At 56.4% G+C, this 19,873-nt stretch overlaps 1 protein-coding gene across 1 annotated transcript; it reads right to left on the bottom strand.

Moving 5' to 3' along the window:
- Positions 1–9,676: 9,676 nt before the first annotated feature.
- GPR31 (G protein-coupled receptor 31) lies at positions 9,677–12,624 on the bottom strand. The gene has a single exon (XM_059176538.1). The coding sequence runs from the start codon at positions 12,462–12,464 to the stop codon at positions 11,862–11,864; it is 603 nt and encodes a 200-aa protein (XP_059032521.1). The 5' UTR covers positions 12,465–12,624; the 3' UTR covers positions 9,677–11,861.
- Positions 12,625–19,873: the final 7,249 nt, after the last annotated feature.

Genomic DNA, 19,873 nt, shown 5'->3' with positions numbered 1-19,873 from the left:
GAGGAGATGATGCTGAGTGAAATAAGTCAAGCAGAGAGAGTCAGTTATCACATGGTTTCACTTACTGTGGGGCATAAGGAATAACACAGAAGACATGGGGAGATGGAGAGGAGAAGTGAGTTGGGGGAAATGGGAGGGGGAGATGAACCAGGAGAGACTGTGGACTCCGAGAAACTGAGGGTTTTGTGCGGGAGGGCAGTGGGGGGAAGGGCGAGCCTGGTGGTGGGCATTATGGAGGGCAGCTACTGCAGGGAGCCCTGGGTGTGGCACATAAACAATGAATCTTGGATTACTGAGAAAATGAAATAAAATTTTTAATAAATAAATAAAATTACTTCCTTGTTAAATAAAAATATAGAGACAAATAGATATCTTGGGACATTAATAACGTAAACAAAGCTCCCATTATGTTATTCCTCTTTTTCCAGTCCTCTAGTTGTCCTTTATTTTAGGATCTAAATTTTGAAATCCCTGTTATTGCCCATTTTAAACAAGTTTTCTAACTTTTTAAAATAAACATATAATGTGTTATTAGCCCCAGGGGTACAGGTCTGAATCGCCGGGTTTACACACTTCTCAGCGCTCACCGAGGCACGCGCCCTCCCGGTGTCCGAAACGCCCTCTGTTACTGCCCACTTGCCAGCCCGGAGCAGGCCCGCGCGATTCCAGAACAGGAGCTGCCGCGCTGGTTCGTCCTGTGGGAAACAGCCCCAAAGTGTCCGGCTGGTCTCCGCACACGCGGTCCTGCGTACTCTACCGGACGGTCACCGGCATCGTAAACAACAGCCCTGTCCACCATCCGGCCCATCCGGGTCGAGGCCGGTGTCATCTCACGCGAGCCGACTCGGAACCGGCCCTCGGCGGGACTGGAACCTGGCCGGGCGCCGTCGCGTCTTCACAACTGTCTTTCCCCGAACTCGGACTGTCATTCTCCTAAAACTTAACGCAAAGAAAGGGCTTCACGGGAATTCTTTCAAGTCCTCGAAAAGATGAAGTTTACACTCAAAACCAAATGTACAAAGTGGAGAAGAGCGAGGGCGCAAACCGCAACGACCTGGCGCTGCGTGGGTCCGCGGCCGTGGGCTGGTGTCCACCGGGCTCCGCGCCGCGCGGCCCTGCGACACCACCGCGTCCCACTGCGCGCTAGGGTTTGCTGGATGTTGCTTTGTGAGTCATGGGACGATGCTGGGGACACGGCGACACTGGAGCGCGGCCTCCGGGGAAGCGTCCGACTCGGTACGGCGCAGGCGCATTGAGAGCCCCCCGGCCCCCGCGCTCCCCCCCCCCCCGCCAAAGTAACAAAGTAGCTTTGAGGTATGTGGGGGCGCGTAACGCTTCACACTCGGGGATGTGCTTCCTGGTTGAGGAAAAGTAACAAAGTAGACAACCGAGACTCAATGTTGAAATGTCAGTTCTAAGGGGAGAGAGGCATAAACAAGAGACTCTGGATAACCTAATAGCGCCTCGTGAGTGGAGATGCACAAAAATAAGCGAAGTGCCTTCCGATCTGGTACTTTTAATTGGAGATTTATTTGCAGTGACTAAATCTATTTTACAGAAAAAAAATATACACAATGAATAGACTCTTTTACTAGATCCTCTACAATGGGTAGAAAACCCTTGAGATAATTACGAAGTTTAAATCTGATTGCTGGATTGCCACAGTTGACTTTTAAAATTGCCTTTGATACTCATGCAATAGTAGATTGACTCTTTTTTATCATTTATTTGTTGTTATGTGACTACCTATGTTTTGGTTTTCCGGTGTTTGCTCGTTTGTTTTGGTCCTGCTGTATGCATATGTGTTTATAAACGTGTATATGTTTTACAAAGGATTTAGAAAGTATAGTATCTATATATACTTTAAAGTATATATTTTAGGACACTTTTTAGGGCATTCTAAAGTAATAAAAATCGTCTTTTTTTTTTTTTTTTAAAGGAAGAGATATAATCTCCTACTCACCAGAAATTAATTCTAAAATTCTTAAACTAAACCCTCATTTTGTTAGCTTTCTGAATTCTGGGGCTCTCTGGTTTGTCGCCGCCCAGTTGTCGGGACACAGAGGAGTAGCGTACCGTTTGGGCGAGTCACCATGCCTGGAGGATCCTAGGGCTTCTGGTCTGTGCGGTGCGATGGGAGATGTACACGGGACCCCTCTGCAGAGCCCTTGTCAAAGGTTGCCAGTGCCACGGGGGAAGGAGGACTCAGGAGCCTAGTCTCAGTTTTGGGAAGAGCCTCTCAAAGGAGCCGTCCCTCAGTCACGTGGAGAGGGTCACGCAGGGGCCACCAGCCGGTCCAGGAGCGGGGTCTCTGGGGTCTCCACTATGGAAATGTGCATGACCTTGATAGCCTGTCATCAGCTGTTGGTCCTGTCCCATCGAAGCTCTCCGGGGGCTGCAGGTGACGTATCCCTGTGGCAAACACCACGCACCCCACTGCCTTCAGCCAGAAGAACAGCTGACTCTGTTCTAGCCAGAGATACTGGGTACCAGTGTGGGCATCATCCTGGGTGACCTGGGAACGGCAGAAGCCCCACCGGCTGGTGCACCCCTCCGCACTCCAATGTGAGCAAGACATTAACCGTGTCTGAGCCAACCTGCCTTTTATTGTTACTATTACAGGGCTTAGCCCGTCCAAGTGGCACATCACCCAGGCCTGGCGGTCCCCCTCCCCCAAAGGGCGCTTCCCACCCCACAGGCTCCACCTTCCTCCCCGGCTCTCCTCCCACGCTCCCCTCCCCCTCCCAGCCTTGGCGGGCAGAGTCCCGAGGGCGTTGTGGGCAGAGAGAACCCTGCCATTTTCCACAAAGGGGGCAAAGACGTCTGCAGTGGGTTGATTATTGGTCTGAGAGCTTCTCCCCTGTATCCCATAGCCGCCCCTGGTCACGGCCCCTCATGGGTCTCGCACACTCCTGACCCTCTGGTTTTTAAGCCGTGCTTAGTTATAATAATAAGCCGAGCACAGACGTGGGCACCTGTTTTGAATGGCACATTTCACAGAGAAGTGGCTTGGTAGGTTTGATGTGGCATCCTGCTCTCCCCGGGATGCCCATACCCTGGGCACCCCCGCTTGGGTGCTAAAGAATCGGTCAGTATCTGCCAACCGAAGGAGACACTCTGGCCAGCCACTCACCAGGCAGCTCCAGCACCCCAGGCTTCTCAGGGCTGTTGATGGTCTCTATGGTTACCAAGGCAGCCAGCAGCTCTCCAAGGGATGTGGAGCAGGGTGGGCACAACCTCCAGTGCCTGGGAAGCCCCTTCCCACCAGGACATGCAAAGCTGAGGTCTGAACGAGATCAGGGGTCCTGATTGTACGGGCTGCGTGCCCACCCCCCCCACCGAGGATGGCAGACTCAGTCTCCCTCTCTGCTCATGACCCTCTTATTTTTCTTCCCCCAGGGTTTTATTTATATGTCGGAAAGACAGAGAGAGAGAGAGAGCAAGCGTGCAAGCAAGGGGCAGGGGCAGAGGGAGAGGGAGAAGCAGACTCCCTTCTGAGCAGGGAGCCCAACATGGAATTCGATCCCAGGACCCTGAGATCATGACCTGAGCCGAAGGCAGAGGCTTCACTGACTGGGCCACCCAGTTGCCCCTCCTCTTCGTTTTCATCGTCCAGACCCCTTAAATGTCAGGTGAGGAATTTAATTCTCAGCCAGTGAGATTACTGAGTCCGCACGGCCTCCAGGGAATGGCACTGGGCCATTTTCACAGTTTCCTTCCCTTAACTGCAGAGTGTTTGCTCTCGTATAACAGAAGTAAGCAGTGCGTGTTTCTAGACAGCTCGCTCTTAAATTTTCTTATGCTGGTTTTTGAAGTCAAAGAAACGCCATGTTTTGGAATCAAGCAAAAGCTCTAACAGCTTTTTGTGTGTTGTGGGTAGGATAACACAGTCGCAGGAGCGTTCCTGGGTTATGAATTCTACTAGCGGGTTTGTTGTGCAACTCATTGTTCTTCAACCTCAGAAGTGTGATCGCGCCCGAGGTCTAGTGAAAATGAGAACGATGATTCATGAAAGGGTTGGGGGTTCCTCCCTCTGAGAGCTGCCCGCACGCTCGCCACCAGAGCCCACATCTCACGCCCTCCCCGGAGCCACGCTCCCGGCGGCCTGGACGGATCGTTTCCCAGAGACACGTTCATCTTCTCCAGAACGCGCTGCGCTCGCACCCCGGCCTCCCGCTCAGGCTCACGGGGGTCCCTGCTGCCTGTGTTTTTTAAGTTTAGAAATATTTCTAACTTTTAAATATGGCTTTGGTGTGTTTTAACTGAAAATGCGCTGAGCTCAGAGTTGGTGGTTCTCTCGCGCGCGGGTGTGAAATGAGGGTAGGCTCGTGGGGAGGCTTGGCTCTTTTTCTTGCTCGGGCCGGATCCGAAAAGCATCACACGAATGTGCTGGTCGCAGAGCAGAGGGAGCTTCAGGCCCGAGGTTGAAAACAAAGCCGCGGCTGTGTCAGTTTCCGTGTTTAGCGGTGCTGGACGGGCAGCCCCCGCTGCTAGATCTGGGGGTGATGCCTGTGCAGGGGCCCTCTGAGGTGTGGGTCTGCTGCTTCTCCCTTCCTCTCCCCCGCACGGTCCCCTGCCACACATGCTGGCTGGCCCCGCTCTGAGCCTGGCTGCAGGGGCTGCGGGATCTGAGGGGCACCGGGCTGCCCCCTGGGCCGTCCCTGCATTGGTCTCCCCCGCGTGCTTGTTCTCAGAAGCTGCTGCCACGCCAAGTGGGGACGGTGGCAGGAACGTCATGGCTCAGTTCCCCGGATTCAGAGTGACCCGTCAGGGCCAACCGTCCTTTGTGAGCGAAAATGCAGCAAGCATTCTGCCTCCTTCCCCGGATGGACTGACGGAGGGAAGATTCCCGGTGCTCCCGCGGCCACCGTCTGGGGCCAGGAGCACTCCTGGGGAGGAGGGCCTGTGGGGCAGCTCGGAAATGCCGCCCCTTGATCTCCCCAGCCAGCGGGAGAGAGGCCGGGACACCTGGGCTGTGGGACGGAAGGACGGATAGACGGACAGAAGGAGGGAAGGAAGCCGTAGTTGGGACACCCGTGACGCTGGGAAGCCTCGTGCCCCAACGCCCACTGTGCCGTATTCAGTCAGTTTAATGTAAAAAGTAAGAATATAGTTTGGAGGGGCGCCTGGGGGGCTCATCCGGTGAAGCGGCTGCCCTCAGCTCGGGTCATGATCTCCGGGCCCTGGGATCGAGCCCCGCATCGGGCTCCCTGCTCAGCGGGGAGCCTGCTTCTCCCTCTGCCTCGCGGCTCCCCCTGCTTGTGTGCTCTCCCTCTCTCTCCTCCTCGTTCTCTGTCAAATACATAAACAAAGTCTTTAAAAAAATAAAAAAGAATATAGTTTGGACCAAATATTCCTGCTGCTATCCTTGACTAGGACACTAAAAAACCGTTTCACGTTGTGGCGTACTTTGTGAACACAGTACAGGAGAGGGAAGCCGTGGAGCCGGGCTTGGTTAGCTTCTCTGGTGTTTCTAAGTTTTCTTTTCACCTCATCGTCTTAGTACTATTGAATTCTAAGTCAGCTTATTCCCCTTCCGAGGACATGCTGCTGTCTCCCACGGTCCTCGCAGGAGGCAGAATGAGGCGGCCAGCTGTGGGAAGGACTCCAGGTTCCAGAAGGCTTGGACTGGGAGCCCTAAGCGGCAGAGGAGGAAGGGGCTTGGTTGGGGCCCGGAGGCTGTTCTCCCGTCTGTAGGCAGGAGAGCCGCCAGCATGAGGCTCGCTCCCGGCTGCACGTGCCCAGCCCAAGAGGAGGAGCTGGGGTTTCATCCCGGAGTGTCCTGCTCCCTCAGGCCCAGTCCCGGGGCACATCCCTGTCCATTCCTTAGAAATCCAGGGGCTTGCCTCCCGCTGTCCTCTAGTGACCAAAGCTCATCGCTCAAAGCCTCTCTTGGTTTCCTCCGGGTCCGAGGATCAGGCTGGCCTCTCGTGAGCCTTTGTCCACAGGGTGCACATACAGCTTTGTTAGCAACAAGCGGGTGTGCAGGGCCTCGGGGTGGGGGACCAGGACCAGGCGTCCTCCCCTTACCCAGCTCGGCCTTCTCTCTCTCTACTTTCTCCGAGCGAACCCGCAGGGAATTCCGCGCTGCCTCAGTGCATCTGGGCCTGTCCGCAGGGGGACACTGGGGACGGTGGAGGACCGCAGCTCGCAGGGACCGACGCCAGCTTGCAAGGGGACACAAGGGGGTACAATGGAGCTGCGCGGGCGAATCAGCTGTGGAATGTTCTGGAATCAGGAGCCCGCTGCGGGGGCACCGACCCCACGGTGCTTAGCCAACGTCCTGTCTCTCCTCCAGATGGCCGGTTAGCGGACGCCCCCCAGGTAGGAGGAAAATCAAAATACAACTAAGCGATGAAAGCCCAAGGGGAAGGCATAAGATCGAGAAGGTCCCAGAACACCATCACCTGCGACCCGTGCCTGGAGCCCAGGCTCGCGTCACCGTCTGGCCCGCCGCTGACCTGCCCTCCGGCCACACTGCCGACCCCGCGGGGCACCAGCTTGCTCGGCTGCAAACGGGAATCAGGACTTGCCCTGCCGACCCCCCAGGTCTTGCAAACGGAAAGGGGTGATTATTGCTACTCCGCGGGTGCATTTACTATTTTGGGCCGCGGGGTGTTACGGAAGCACAGCGTGCGCTTGTCTGCAATGTAGACTGTCTACACCCTCACACCCCCCCTGTGAAGGAGGGGAGCTGGAGCCGCCGGGGCCGTGCAGGAGGGGCATCGCTGGGGCTGCGCCTGGAGGGTGGCAGCCGGATGCCGCGGGCGCAGGGGGAGCAGGTGCGGGCCGTCTGCGGGAGCTGAGGCAAGGGGCGTGTGCTGGGGGCCGCTCAGCAGCGCTGCGGCATGCAGAAGGGCTTGGGCTCTGTGGCCCCTCCATCCAGGCGAGGGCCGCTCTGACCCAATTCACAGGGGCAGTCCTGTGGCTGGTACATCTGATGGGAAGGTTCTAGTGAGAGATCCCAGGCCCCCAGCGAGCCCCGAGCAGGCCTGGCTGTCGTGCGCGCACCCGGGGCAGGGTTTCCTGTTGGTCTCTGAGGTTCAGGGATTCTTATGGTCAGAGATACGCATCCGCTCCGCACCCTGGAGGCTGGAGCTCTGGCCCCCCGCCCCAGAAACAGGTGCCAGGGCGAATGGGGTGGCGCCGGGACCCTGAGCGTGCGGGTGGGACTGTGCAGTGAGGAAGCCACGTGTGGACAGCGGCAGCGCATCCTCTGGGAGTGGCCGATAGACACACACGATCCCGTGGTTGCCCTGGAGCCTACGCACTTGGAGGGGTTGGAGGCGGGTCTGGTGGGGACGTGCGCACCCGCTGTCACAGCAGCCCAGAGGTGGAAGCAACGCAGGCCGCACCCATGAGCAGACTGCCCCGTCCAGGGCAGCGAGGAAGGAAATCTAACCCGTGCTGTGGCCTGGGAGTGCGAGCGCCGGGGAAGGGAGCCAGCAGCAGAAAGACAGAGCTGTGTCCCGCTCGTTTGCTCGGGGTCCTGCTCTCCCCAGAGACGGAAAGGAGGCTGGGGGTGGGGGGCAGCAGAGGCAAGGCGGGGCGGGGCTTATGGCTGAATGGGTCAGAGCGCCTGCTGGGGAAGATGGAAAGTTCTAGAGACGGACAGCGGTGACGGCCGCACCCCAGTGTGACGTTCTAGAGACGGACAGCGGTGACGGCCGCGCCCCAGTGTGACGTCCTAGAGACGGACAGCGGTGACGGCCGCGCCCCAGTGTGACGTCCTAGAGACGGACAGCAGTGACGGCCGCGCCCCAGTGTGACGTCCTAGAGACGGACAGTGGTGACGGCCGCGCCCCAGTGTGAATGTCCTTGCTGCCCCTGCACCGTGGCAAGACGGTGAAGACGGCAAATCTCACATGACGTACAGCATACGGGTGTGTGTGTGTGTGTGTGTGTGTGTGCAAGGCTGGTGGTCTCGGGGAGTCCACGAACACTGGTCGTGTGTTCTAGAAGTCTCTGACAGTCGCTGACCCAACCTGCAGGGAGATACGCAGTTCAGGATCCCGAGCCCTAAATAAATCACAGTCTGACTCAATCAGTGGCAGAGGTGACCGTGGAAGTACAGAGGACAGGCTTTCTCCAGTCGTCATGTTTTCATCTGTATTAGGGTCTTCCTAGAATACCCTTTAAAGATATTTTAAGTTTGCCTCTGGATCCAGAATTCCAAAGTATATTTTAATAAAACCTCTTAGATGATTAAGAAAGTTAATTTGTTAACTTTAAATCAGGTTAATTTGTTCATGTGTTTATTACTGATTCCACAAACATAGTCTGTGTCTGCCGTGTGCCAGGCCCTGTGCCCAGTGCTGGGGACCCAAAGATCAGCTTCAGGGAGGGGACACAGAGGGGAAAGCAGGTGCCAGCCCCAGCGGGCGGCCTGCAGGGCAGGGCGGGGCGGGTCATGTGTGGGGTGCCGGAGGGTGTGGTTGGGGCTGGAGGAAGGGTCCGTCTCAGGGAATGGACCAGAAAGGTGGACAGGGAGTAAGACAGAGCTTCGAATGTTCCCGCACCTGGAGGGCTTCTGTTTAGCCAAGAAGGGATCCGTGGCCTACTGGGTTTTAGGGGGAAAAATGACATTGAGAGAATTTGAAAACACTGATAGTCCCTTTTGAGTAGGGAAAGAAACCCATCGCTCAGACTGGAACTCGGGCTGCTGGCCGTCCTTCCAGACAACGCTGAGATTTGCCAGACTCACAGACGAGACTGTGCACCTGCTGCATTAGAAGGAGCGCGTCAAAGGAGAAAAGAAAGTAAAACTCGCTCCTGACAGCAAAATCACTGTGGTTCTGGGGCCTATCGGTGCTGCCTGCCCACACTTGCCTTCTGACTCATTTCCTTACTCAGAGAAAACAGTTTGGAGAAGAACAAGATCCCCCTTCCTCCTTGAATGTCTTCAAGAAGACAACTTTCTGAGGCTTCTGTGAGGAGAGTGACAGGACACGATCCCAGGGAAACGTCCCCAGAGGCGGGGTCACTGGACCCGGAACCTGGCGACAGGCAGAGACGTTGTCTCCTCCCAGAGATGTGTGGAATCATGCTCGGGGCCGACAGAAGCCTCACAGAAGATCGGAAAGGACATTCCAGAAAGAAAGAATCCTAACAAACCTTTGAGTTAGCAGAATAGTGCGACCTCCAGGTCACTGACCGCCTGTCCCGCTTCAGGCCCCGTGTTGGCAGTGCACAGGCAAACCGCTGTGTCCCCGAAGGGCACACAGTCTGCTCGGGGATTAAAGAAAGTCGAGGGACTAGACCGGTCACCTGAAAACGGCAGCGTCACACCCGAACGGGAGGCTGATGCTCGCCAGGCTCCGTGCTCAGCGTCTCATACATGGTCTTCCTCACCCGGCGCAATCGTCCCACAGGTCGGGTGTTGTGACCCCATTTCACAGAGCAGAGAAGTTCAGAGCAGCTGGGTGGTTTGTCCCAGGTCTCAAAGCTCAGAGTGCCAGAGTGGGGAGCTGACCCAAGGGCCCTGACCATGGCTACGCACCCAGGGCAGACGGCTCCGGCCACACGTTCCCGGAGTTAACTAAGGGGCTGAAAAACCCGGGGGTGTCGGGACTCCCCAGACTGACCGAGTCAGAAAGTTGGGTTTGGCCAAAGCCTCAGGGTGTTCTGAGAGATCCTGGGTCCCCCACCTGCCGGCGGGCAGGAGCAGAGAGGAGGACCAGCGCTCTGCTGGGATGAGACCCCCTGTCGCCCGGCTAATGAGCAGGGATTGGGGGGAGGGAGTGCAGCCCACGGCTAAGCTCCTGGACAGAGCTGGCTCGCCTGGCAAGGATCCTGGAGACAGCCCTGCCGGGAAGGTTCTGCAGAGCCTGGCGCTGGGCCGGGAGCCTGTTCAGGCGGCTGGTGTGGGCCGGACCACAGCCAGGTCTCCGGGGGGCTGTGTGGCCTCACAGCCTGATTTCCCCGAGCAGAGGGCACCAGCTCTCAGTGTCCATCTTCGGGGAAACGGTTAAGAAACATCTGGACAGGTTACGAGGATCGAGTAAAGAAAGCACGTGGGGAGTTTATCAAGACGTGGGAAAGGGTTGCGCTAAATGCTACATTTTTAACAAGTAGCGTCATGTGGGCCGGCGCGTGCCCTGAGCCCACGACAAGAACACAGGTGCGATGTAGACAGTGTGAGGGCAGAGAGTTTTATCCGAAGCTCCTGCATGCTTGTCCGGCCGCAGATGCAGGCCAGACGCCTGACGTCCACCCACTGGAGGGGACTTGACCCCGGCCAGTAGCAGCCAGGCTCGCTGAGCGGGTTCGCTGCCCTCTGGGGACCGTGGTTGGCAGAGCACAGCGGCAGGGACCCTCTCGTGTCGTAACTTTGCTTCCGAGAAGGTGCCTCCCGGGCAGGCGAACGATCTGAAGGGAGGGTTGCCATTTCTTCTGGCCTCAGGCACCATGTTTCACCCTGGATGTTACCAAGGTCATGGGGCAGCCCGGAGAAAGGCGGGGTCTGTCTGCGTGGATGAGGCTGTGCAGGTCCTGGAAGGCCACGGGCTGGGCCTCCTCACACACTAGACCTTGTCCCTCCTCTAAGCATCTTGGGGCGTCCCTTCTAGGGCCAGGTTTGAACAGAGAATGAGACAAAGCAGTCAGAAAGGAGACTTTCAAACTGTGGTCACCCTCGTGAGCTCCCGTTGTGGGGCATCGTGTGGCCAGGGCTGGGTTCAGGGCGGCCCCAGGCCCTGCCTGGCCTCCCGGGACTGGGCAGGTCCCCGGGGGCCCCTCTGTGCCAGGTGGGCCCCGCTGTCAGGTGGAAAGCCCCGATTCAGGTGCAGTTTGGTGCCTTGCACCGTGCATTTCTCCGCGAGGCATTAACTACGATGCCTTCTCGGAGCCCGGGAAGCCGAGCGAGTTTCAAAAGCATTTAGACATTCAGACCTCAAGAGAGACATTCTGGCAGCAGTTTTGAGAAATTTAGTAGGAAGGTGTTTCTTACAATAGATTAGGGGACTGTGCTGTCTCTCGCATCATGTACCGTCTAGGCAGACGAAGCGAAGTGTTCTAAACTGGAAACGCTACGTGCCAGCCAGAGCCGAGCAGGGAGCACAGTGAGGTGCACACCCCCCAACATGGCCTTGAGCCCGGCCGGCCACTTTCCCGGGCCGGCCATCACAGGTCTGCGCAGCAGCCGGGGGAGCAGACTCCCGGGACAGGGAAAGCGGACGACTCACCGAGACCAGACAGAGCGAGGGCAGCGCGGCTCAGCCTCCCCGCTCCCGTGACGGACCCGCGAGAGCCCCTCCCATGAGAGCACGGCGGCAGCCTGCTTCCAGGTCAGCATCGTCGTGGCTGGAAAGGAGCTCCGCTTGCTTCTCCGCTCTGCCGACTGCTGGGGCAGGAGAGCCGAAGGAAATCCCGCAGACCTCATGGGTCCAAGCTTGGCCGCAGGGGTGCCGACGCATGGGTCCCGTTCCTGGGGGCGCGGACTCAGTTTCCTCTTCCCGCAACCCTCAGCGCTGGTCGTCAGCGCTCAGATCCCCGCCCTTCCCGTGTCCCCGGGCCCGGAGGGCTGGCCGGCCTCAGGAGTAGGAGTCTCTGATGTCCGCCGGGGCCTCGGTTTCCCTGCCGCGGCTTCTGAGGGTGTTGAAGACCTTGCGGTAGGAGCATCTGAAGGCGGGGTTGGAGAAGCAATACAGCACCGGGTTCAGCACGCTCTGCAGGTAGCTGAGGCCGTTGGCCACGTCGGACACGTGCACCATCACTCCCAGGACCCTGCAGCTGCCCGTGCCATGGAAGACGGCCACCAGGGCGCGGGCCAGGAAGCTGGGCAGGAAGCACAGTGCAAACAGGACCACGACCACCGCCACCAGCGCCCGGGCCAGCCGCAGCTTGGGCTGTCTGCCCGGCTCTCACAGGCGCCTCCGGAGGGTCCTGATGACCCCAGCGTTGCAGAACAGGATGAGGCCGAAGGGGAGGATAAACTGCAGGGCTTCCTGCCAGAGCAGCCTCAGGGACGTGCCTCCCTGGGGCTCCGGACCGGGACACGCAGCCTCCGAGGCGAACAGGCTCTGGTGGGTGAGGCCGAGCAGCAGCAGCCACATGAAGCCCGACACCCCCCAGGCGGCCCGCGGGGACAGGAGGTTGACCTTCAGCCGAGGGTGGACCACGCGGAAGTAGCGGTCCAGAGCCACGGCCGCAAGGAAGGCGACGCCCACCCCGCGGCTGAGGACGCGCAGGAAGAGCAGGGTTTGGCACGACGCGTGTCCCCAGGGCCAGGTCTTGCGTCTCAGGTAGAAGGCGGCGTGGAAGGGCTGGCAGAAGGTCAGCAGGAGGTCAGCGGCGGCCAGGTTGAGCAGGTAGACGGCGTAGGGCTTCCACACCTTCAGGCGAAAGCAGAAGGTCCACAGCGCCACGGCGTTGCCCAGGAGGCCCAGCGCGCACTCCAGCACGAGCAGCGCGCCCACGGTCACCTCCACGGCCGCGCTGGGCGCCGAGCAGTTGGCGGCGGGCATGGCGATGGCACCGGCGCCGACGCTGGATCCCGCCTGAGAGCCGCGGGGTGCCGAGGGCCTGGGCTCCGGAGAGGCTCCTTCCCACGAAATGAGAGAAACGCGCTTTTTCCCGCCCCAGGGTCTCTGTATGAGTTCTGCATTTTCTCAGCAAGAAAAAGTACTGAACCAGCATCAGGGTGAAGTCAAAAGCAAACTAAAATTTGTTTGGGGAAAGAGGATCAGAGGAGAGGGAAAAAACCCTTGCAGTTTTGTTCTGTTTTGTTTTGCCCGGAAAAGGGGAAATGGTGTCTAGCTTGATTTCATCCGGCATTTCGCTGAGCGCCGATGTCCGGGACGTCTGGGGAGCACAGGGACGCGCCGGCGGCCGCTGCCCGTGGAGCCTGAGCGGCTTCCATACGCCTGGACATCTCGTCCTTACACGGGTAGATCAGGATGGAAACCAAAGGCTTCTCCAGCTGGCATGTGCCTCGTGGGGAAGCCCCAGAGGAGGGACACTCACTGAGGCTCTCCTGCGTGGCTCCGTTTCACACGTGGGCACCCAGACCTGGTCCCGGGCATTGCAGAAGACGCTCTGGGTGGCCCAGTCTTCTCACTCACGGATGCCCACTTTCCGATTGTCCTTTTATTTTGTCCAGTGTTATTTTCTGTTGAGGAGCTTCCCCTCCCTCCTACGAGACCTGGATTAGGACCTAGACCTGTCAGCCTCCATTGGCCTTGAGAGAAATAAAGTTGATGACTGGCCGAGATGCATAGATTCCACCAGAAAGTCAAGGTCATGAGATACAAGATGAATTCAGTCATCCCTTTCCATGGTGGACCATGCTTGACCTCGGTTCTGGCCCGTTCTTAACCCTGACTCACCTGGGTCATGACCCACTATTTTTTTTTTTTAAGATTTTTTTGGGTAACATTTTATTTATTTATTTGACAGACAGAGATCACAAGTAGACAGAGAGACAGGCAGAGAGAGAGGGAAGCAGGCTCCATGCTAAGCAGAGAGCCGGATGCGGGACTCCATTCCAGGACTCTGGGATCACGACCTGAGCTGACGGCAGAGGATTTAACCCACTGAGCCCCCAGGCGCCCCCAGCCCTGACCCACTATTGACTCTCACCCACCTGGGTCCTGACCCACTGTTCAGCCTCACTTATCTTGGTTCTGTTTAGTGTGGTTTGAGCTCTGGAGACATTCTACCTCTGGTTTCCGCACTTAGCAGCAGTGTGATTTGGGGGAACCAAAGGGACGCCTGTGTTCCGCGCCTTGAGTGAAAAGTGCAGGTGACAGCCCCTCGCGGGGTCGCGCGTGTCTGAGATTCTGCTACACGTACAGTCCTGCACGCCGCACCGGGTGTGCCGGGGCCACTTCCAGCTGCCGTTGCTGACCTCCGTGTGACGGCGACAAAACTCCTTCCGCTCCCAGCATCGAGCTTCCCTCTGTGCCCGTCATCCAGGGTGCTCTGAGGTCTTCCCTTCGGAGACCAGACTTTAGACCTAGAAGCGTCTCAGCAGTAAGAGCTACTAAGGTTTGCTGCACGTTTGTCTGGTGTGCGGCCCTCCACGCGCTCGCCATGCTACGGCGGGGCACAGGCGGCAGCAAAGGGAAGAGGTCGGTGTGAAGCTCCGTGTTGTGCGTGGAGCAGTGGAGGCCCAGAGAGGTTCGTTCTTTGCTCAAGGTCACAGTTCAGCAAATGGCAGGAGCAGGATCCTCTCGGCCCCGAGTCCAACCAGAGCCGGGGGGTCTCGACCGCACGGCTCTGCTGCCTCCCAGTTAGCCACGGTTCCCTTCTGTGTCATAAAAAGGCCACGTCTCCAGAATCCCACCAGGGTCATTGATTTACCTGATTTCGGGTGATTTGACCCAGAGTTTTCCTCTCCAGCTGGACCCCGGCCTACACCTTGAGTGCCTCTGCATCAGGCAGGCTCACCTGTCTCTCTGTTTTCTAAGAAGGGACCTTTGGGGAGTCGTCCAAGCCTCCAGACTGCGGGAGTGTCCCACCGGCACCGCCGTGGCGATGTCTTCCGTGGACAGGGACTCGCCGGCAGCACCCTCTCTGTGGACAGCTTCGGCCAGCTTCCGGGGAGGGTCGCCGGAGGCCACCTGCCTCATCTCTGCGACCGCTGTCGGCACAGGAGGACGCCTAGGAAGCCGGCAGCTAACTCTTCAGGGACACAAGTGACTCAGATGTGTTCCTCACAACACGTTGAAGACATTGGCAGACTTTCAGAGCTACCCCGTGACGGCGGACTTCAGTGTGTGCCAAACACCTTCGAAATCATAGATCGCCCAGCTCATTAGACAACACAAATGTTAATAATTATGTATTTTTGTTTTTAAATATGGGAAGTAAAAATAACAGAATTTAAAATTCAGCTTCTTTTCCCAGTACGCATTTCTCTTCCTTCTTTCTAAGAGACTGAATTGTTCTTTAGTTCCTGTCTTTTGAAGGTTCACTGTAGGAGCTTCTCCCTTGGGGATCTTGTCTTATTAAATCTTATTATCCCCAGGAACTCTATTTTCAGTCACTATTACTATTTCTTCAATGTTCTTCTCATTAAGGAAGCTTCTCTGTTCTCAAAGAGAAGTTTTTATGTATGCTTATTCACATGCCTGTTCCTACATTTAAATGAAAACGGAGTCTTCAAATTGTGCTTGTGCTTCAACCCGGCACACACTTTAATTCTCCTTTTCCTTTGCAGTTTTTCTTTCACGTCTGAGGATCAGCAGATGGAAGACTCAGTTAGATTGTCCCGTCAGTCGCTTCGAGGTTAGCTAATGGCGGGGTTTGAAGTGACAGTCCCCACAAGACCACTTCTTCTCAAACACCGACTGGTAAGTCAGGGGTCTCCAACACCATCCCCTGTTTGGGTGATTCTCTAGACGGACCCGAGAACTCAGTGGACATTATTGTGTTCAGAGTTTCATTTTATTACAGAAACAGCATAGAAGAGCACAGGCTGGACTGAGGGAGAAGACGCAGGGACAGAGTCCAGGGAAGTAATCCGTGTGGAGCTTCCTTTGTCCTGTGACTAGGGATGGAGTGACGTTCGCAGGATCCAGTCAAGCACTGTCGGCGGAGGGAGCTCCAGCCTCGGCATCCGAAGGCCTCGTCGAGGTCCGTCCCGTCCGGGAGGCCGAGCTTCCACGTGGCCCGTCCCAGGCTCCTTCCGTGCTGGGGGGCCGGCTGGTGTGTGTGACCCAGAGCCCCGCGACTCCTCACAGTGTTTCCATCTGGCTGGCCCAAAGGCCCCGGGGAAATCATATCTCTATCAAGCATGACCTTCCAAGGGCTCAGAGATGACCTTCTGGCTGCTGAGACCAAAGATCAACACCTCTTTTTGGGCAAAGATAAAAACTTTATTAGACACTTTTTTTTTTTTTTAAATATTTAGAACCTATCAAGCGTTGTTCCTTTCGTGCTGGGGATATAGATACTTACGATGTTCGAAATCCTTCCTGACTTTGAGGACTTACCTTCCAGCGGGAAAGGCCAAGGAATACACACAGATTTGCGAGGAACGCGTGACAAAATTCAGTAACAGGTTCGACTGAAACGGGATGGGGCTAGATGTGTGAGGGATGCGGGACGTGCCCATGGCCGGGGGCACCCGCTCCCGACACACTGACGGCACGTGGTTTCCTCGGCCCGGGCTGCTGGCTGTCCTACGGACTGTCACAAGTTCACTGCGTCCCACTGTCCTTTCTCGTGGCCATACCCGACTGCCCGGCCCCGCGCCCCTGCTTCTCCCCGTCCTAAGGCATTCCTGCTTTACCCCAGCGGGGCACGACTCCCGGTCTAAGCCTCGGTGACTCTTCATTTCTCTTACTGTCACCTCAGACAGAAGCTGAGACAGAGGCTGAGGCTTCGGGGACAGGAGCGACGGTCATTTCCGAGAAAAGTGGTCTTGTTTTAGAAAAAGGAGCTGAGACGGCAGCCCCGGAGGGAGGAAGTCGTGACTGTGGCCAAGTCCCGTGATGGTCCCGAACACACGTCTGAATTTAGGGTTTGGGTAAAAGAATTTCGGCGACCTCAGAATATCCCTGCGACGCGCGTACCACCAACGGAATGAACGATGAGTGTGATCAGTGCCTCCCGCACACCGGATGGAGCCCCGCCTCGGGTCCCTGCTCGGCGGGGAGCCTGCTTCTCCCTCTCCCACTCCCCCTGCTTGTGTTCCCTCTCTCGCTGTCTCTTCCTCTGTCAAATAAATAACCAAAATCTTAAAAAAAAAAAAAAGAAATCATTAGGGATATAAGTTATTGTTGTAGAAAAATGTTAATCCTACAAAAAAAGTTGTGAATGATTATACTCAAACTCCCACACAGGTCAAGTGCAGAAAGCTGCTTCCTAGTGGAATGAAAAAAAAAAAAAAAGCCAAACAAACTAAAACAACAGCAAGAAAACCCACAACAACTTTTTCACCATTTTTGGGGCACATGTTAACATGGAACAGTTTCGAGTTCAGGACGGAAAGCCCCAGACTCTTGCGAAGCGGACGTGTGAGAGGGAGATGTGGACGAAAGCAGAAGCTGGGGCGCTCTCGGAGGGCGGGAGCAGGTTTTCAGGGGTGTCCGCGCTCTTGGAGGGCGGGAGCAGGTTTTCAGGGGTGTCCGCGGTCTTGGAGGGCGGGAGCAGGTTTTCAGGGGTGTCCGCCCGCCGCGGCTGGAGAAAGGATTGAGCATGGCCAGAAACAGCATTTTAAAATGGACTTTTGTGAGACTGATCGTTTACAGTACGTGATTCATTTATTTGTTCATTCAGCAAATCTGGGGCACCCTGACCACGGTTGAGTCCCATTTATGACCCTCGAAGCATCTTTATAGAATAATCTTGAATGTTACCTGATTACACATCTGACGTATTCTCGATGCGTAGCAGTGAAAAGCATAGAAACGCACGATGAAAAGGGAAAAGACAGGAACTGTGACACCCCCTCCTCCAAGCAGAGGCACACATGTATTTTTTTTTTAAAGATTTTATTTATTTAACAGAGAGAGATCACAAGCAGGCAGAGAGGCAGGCAGAGAGAGGGAAGCAGGCTCCCTGCCGAGCAGAGAGCCCGATGCGGGGCTCGATCATGACCTGAGCCGAAGGCAGAGGCTTAACCCACTGAGCCACCCAGGTGCCCCCACACATGTATTTTTAATCATAAATGGTGTCGGGGCAGCTGGGGGGCTCTGTCAGTGAAACGTCTGACTCCTAGTTTTAGCTCAGGTTGTGAGCTCAGGGTAGTGAGATCGAGCCCCGAGTTGGGCTCCTTGCTTAGTGTGGCGTCTGCGGGGGCTTCTCCCCCTGCCTCCGCCCCGTGCACATGGGGTATTCTTTTTTTCCTCTCTCAAATAAATAAATAAATAAATCTTAAAAAAGTGAGCGGTGTCCAACGTAAGTATTGTTTGTGCTTCTTCCCCATCCCTGACCCACGCCCTTCCCAGATCGGGGCGGGGACCCCAGGGTGTGGCTGTCCCCCCCCCCCCGCACCCCCGCACTGGCTCTTCTTTCTGGGCTTCTTTCTCTCGGGTCCGATAGGCCAGCGCCCGCTGTGTCTGTAGCTGTGAGGCCTGTCAGAAGCGATCTTCGGGTTCTGGTTCTCCTGAGGCCAGAGGCGACACGCTGGTCCCACAAACGTCCTCTCTCTCCTCATGGGGGAGGGACGTGGAGCCCATGGGCCGTCCGTGTGGCGCAGGCCCTGACCTTCGTCCGGCGCCCAGCACTGGCCCAGCACCGTGCAAACTCACAACCCAATAATTGAATCCTTAAATTTGTGATTATTTTCTAATAACAGAAATGGTCTCTTCTATATAGGAGAGCCAAAAAGGAAAAACGTCACTCATAACCCTGCTGCGCAGAGAATTTCCTTCCAGGAGGTCGTGCCGACAAGATAGAGTCGGCGCTGCTAGATGCGGCTCACAAGGGGCTTTGCCTCCATGCGACGTGCAGTTTTTACTAATTTATGTTTTAGAGAGAGACCAGGCGGCCCCTCCGGCGACTCACGGGGGACTCTCGGTTTCCCCTCAGGGTGGGTTATTCTACGAGCCACCTGGGCCTCACGCTTCGTCAGCGAGCAGAGGAGCAGACACAGGGATGGGGGTGTTCGTAATTCTGATTAAAACGTACTTCTTAGGGGCACCTGTTGGCTCAGTCAGTGAGGCGTCTGCTGTAGCTCAATCGTGATCCTGGGTCCTGGGTTCGAGCCTCGCCATCGGGGTCCCTGCTCTGCCAGGAGTCTGCTTCTCCCTCTGCGCACCCCCCGCCTGTGTTCTCTCTCTCTCTCGTAAACATAAATACATAAAATCTTCTAAAAAATGAAAATAAACGAAACAGACTTCTCAGAGCCTGATCCTTGAGAAGCGTCACCCCTTTCTCTTCTCTGTGTCCTTGCGTCTGGCTGCGGAGCTGTGACTTTGGGGGAGAAGCCCTCATTTTCCTGTTTCTTGGGCTCGAGGTCGTGACAAGCCTGCCTGTCCCCTGCTGAGCTGCCGGTTGACCCATCCTCCTGTGGGCAAGTGCTGGTCCCCACAGACTTGGAGGGGAAGGAATCCTGAGAGAATCACATTTTATCAACCAAGTATCTTTCTCCCTTTATCACAATCAAACAGAAAGTGAAGCCACATTCACACAGGCTTCCTCCCAGTTCTGGAGAAGCCAGGGAGCAAGAGGCCTTTGACTTGACGCTCAGCAGGCAGAGAGGGAACTTCCAGGGAAAAACGGATCTGCCCATACAGGGGGAGAGGAGGACCTGAGGTTCATAGTGGACCCCATTCAGGACCAGCTGCTTTTCTCAGCCTGAGGCCCTCAGTGGAGCAGGGGAGACAGTTACGCCCCAAACTAAGACGTCTTGGCTACAGTTTAGACATTTTCCAGTAGTTGAAGAATGTTATAATCTGGTCAATCTAACCGTTCACAGGGATCACCTTAGGCACGGTCACTACTGTGTTTTCAGACTGCTACTCAGTGGGCGTCATCAGCTGCAAATGATCTTTCTGTTAAATCATAGAATCACAGCATTTTTTAGAGCAAGTGAACTCTTAGAAATTAACCCCAACTTCTCATTTTGCAGGTGAGGAAACTGAACCCCCCGGAGATTTATTGACCTGACTTGACCTGGGCCGAGTTTTCCCAATTAATGTCTCTGTCCTTCCTGCACGTGCCCAGAGCGCCCGCCGCGGCCGACACTGTTGATAACGCGCTTCCCACGTCCGGTCCCTGGGAGTCTGCAGGCTGTTTCCTTGCCCTGCTCTTCTCGCTCCTCCTGCCCCTGGTGTGCAGTCCTGGGGACGGAGCCTGCCCTGGCATTGCCTCTTCTCTCCTCGAGCCTCCAACTGCCTGATCAGCTCCTTCCGCTCCTGGTCTGTGGGTGCAGCGGGCCTCTGGGGCTCCGCTGGGGACCCGTAGTTCTCCTCGCCTCCTGCCC

This window comes from Mustela lutreola, chromosome 6 (assembly GCF_030435805.1).
Source record: "Mustela lutreola isolate mMusLut2 chromosome 6, mMusLut2.pri, whole genome shotgun sequence".
Classification (NCBI taxonomy): Eukaryota; Metazoa; Chordata; class Mammalia; order Carnivora; family Mustelidae; genus Mustela; species Mustela lutreola.
The sequence above is the reverse complement of the archived record's forward strand: the minus strand, read 5'-3'. Positions and strand labels throughout refer to the sequence as shown.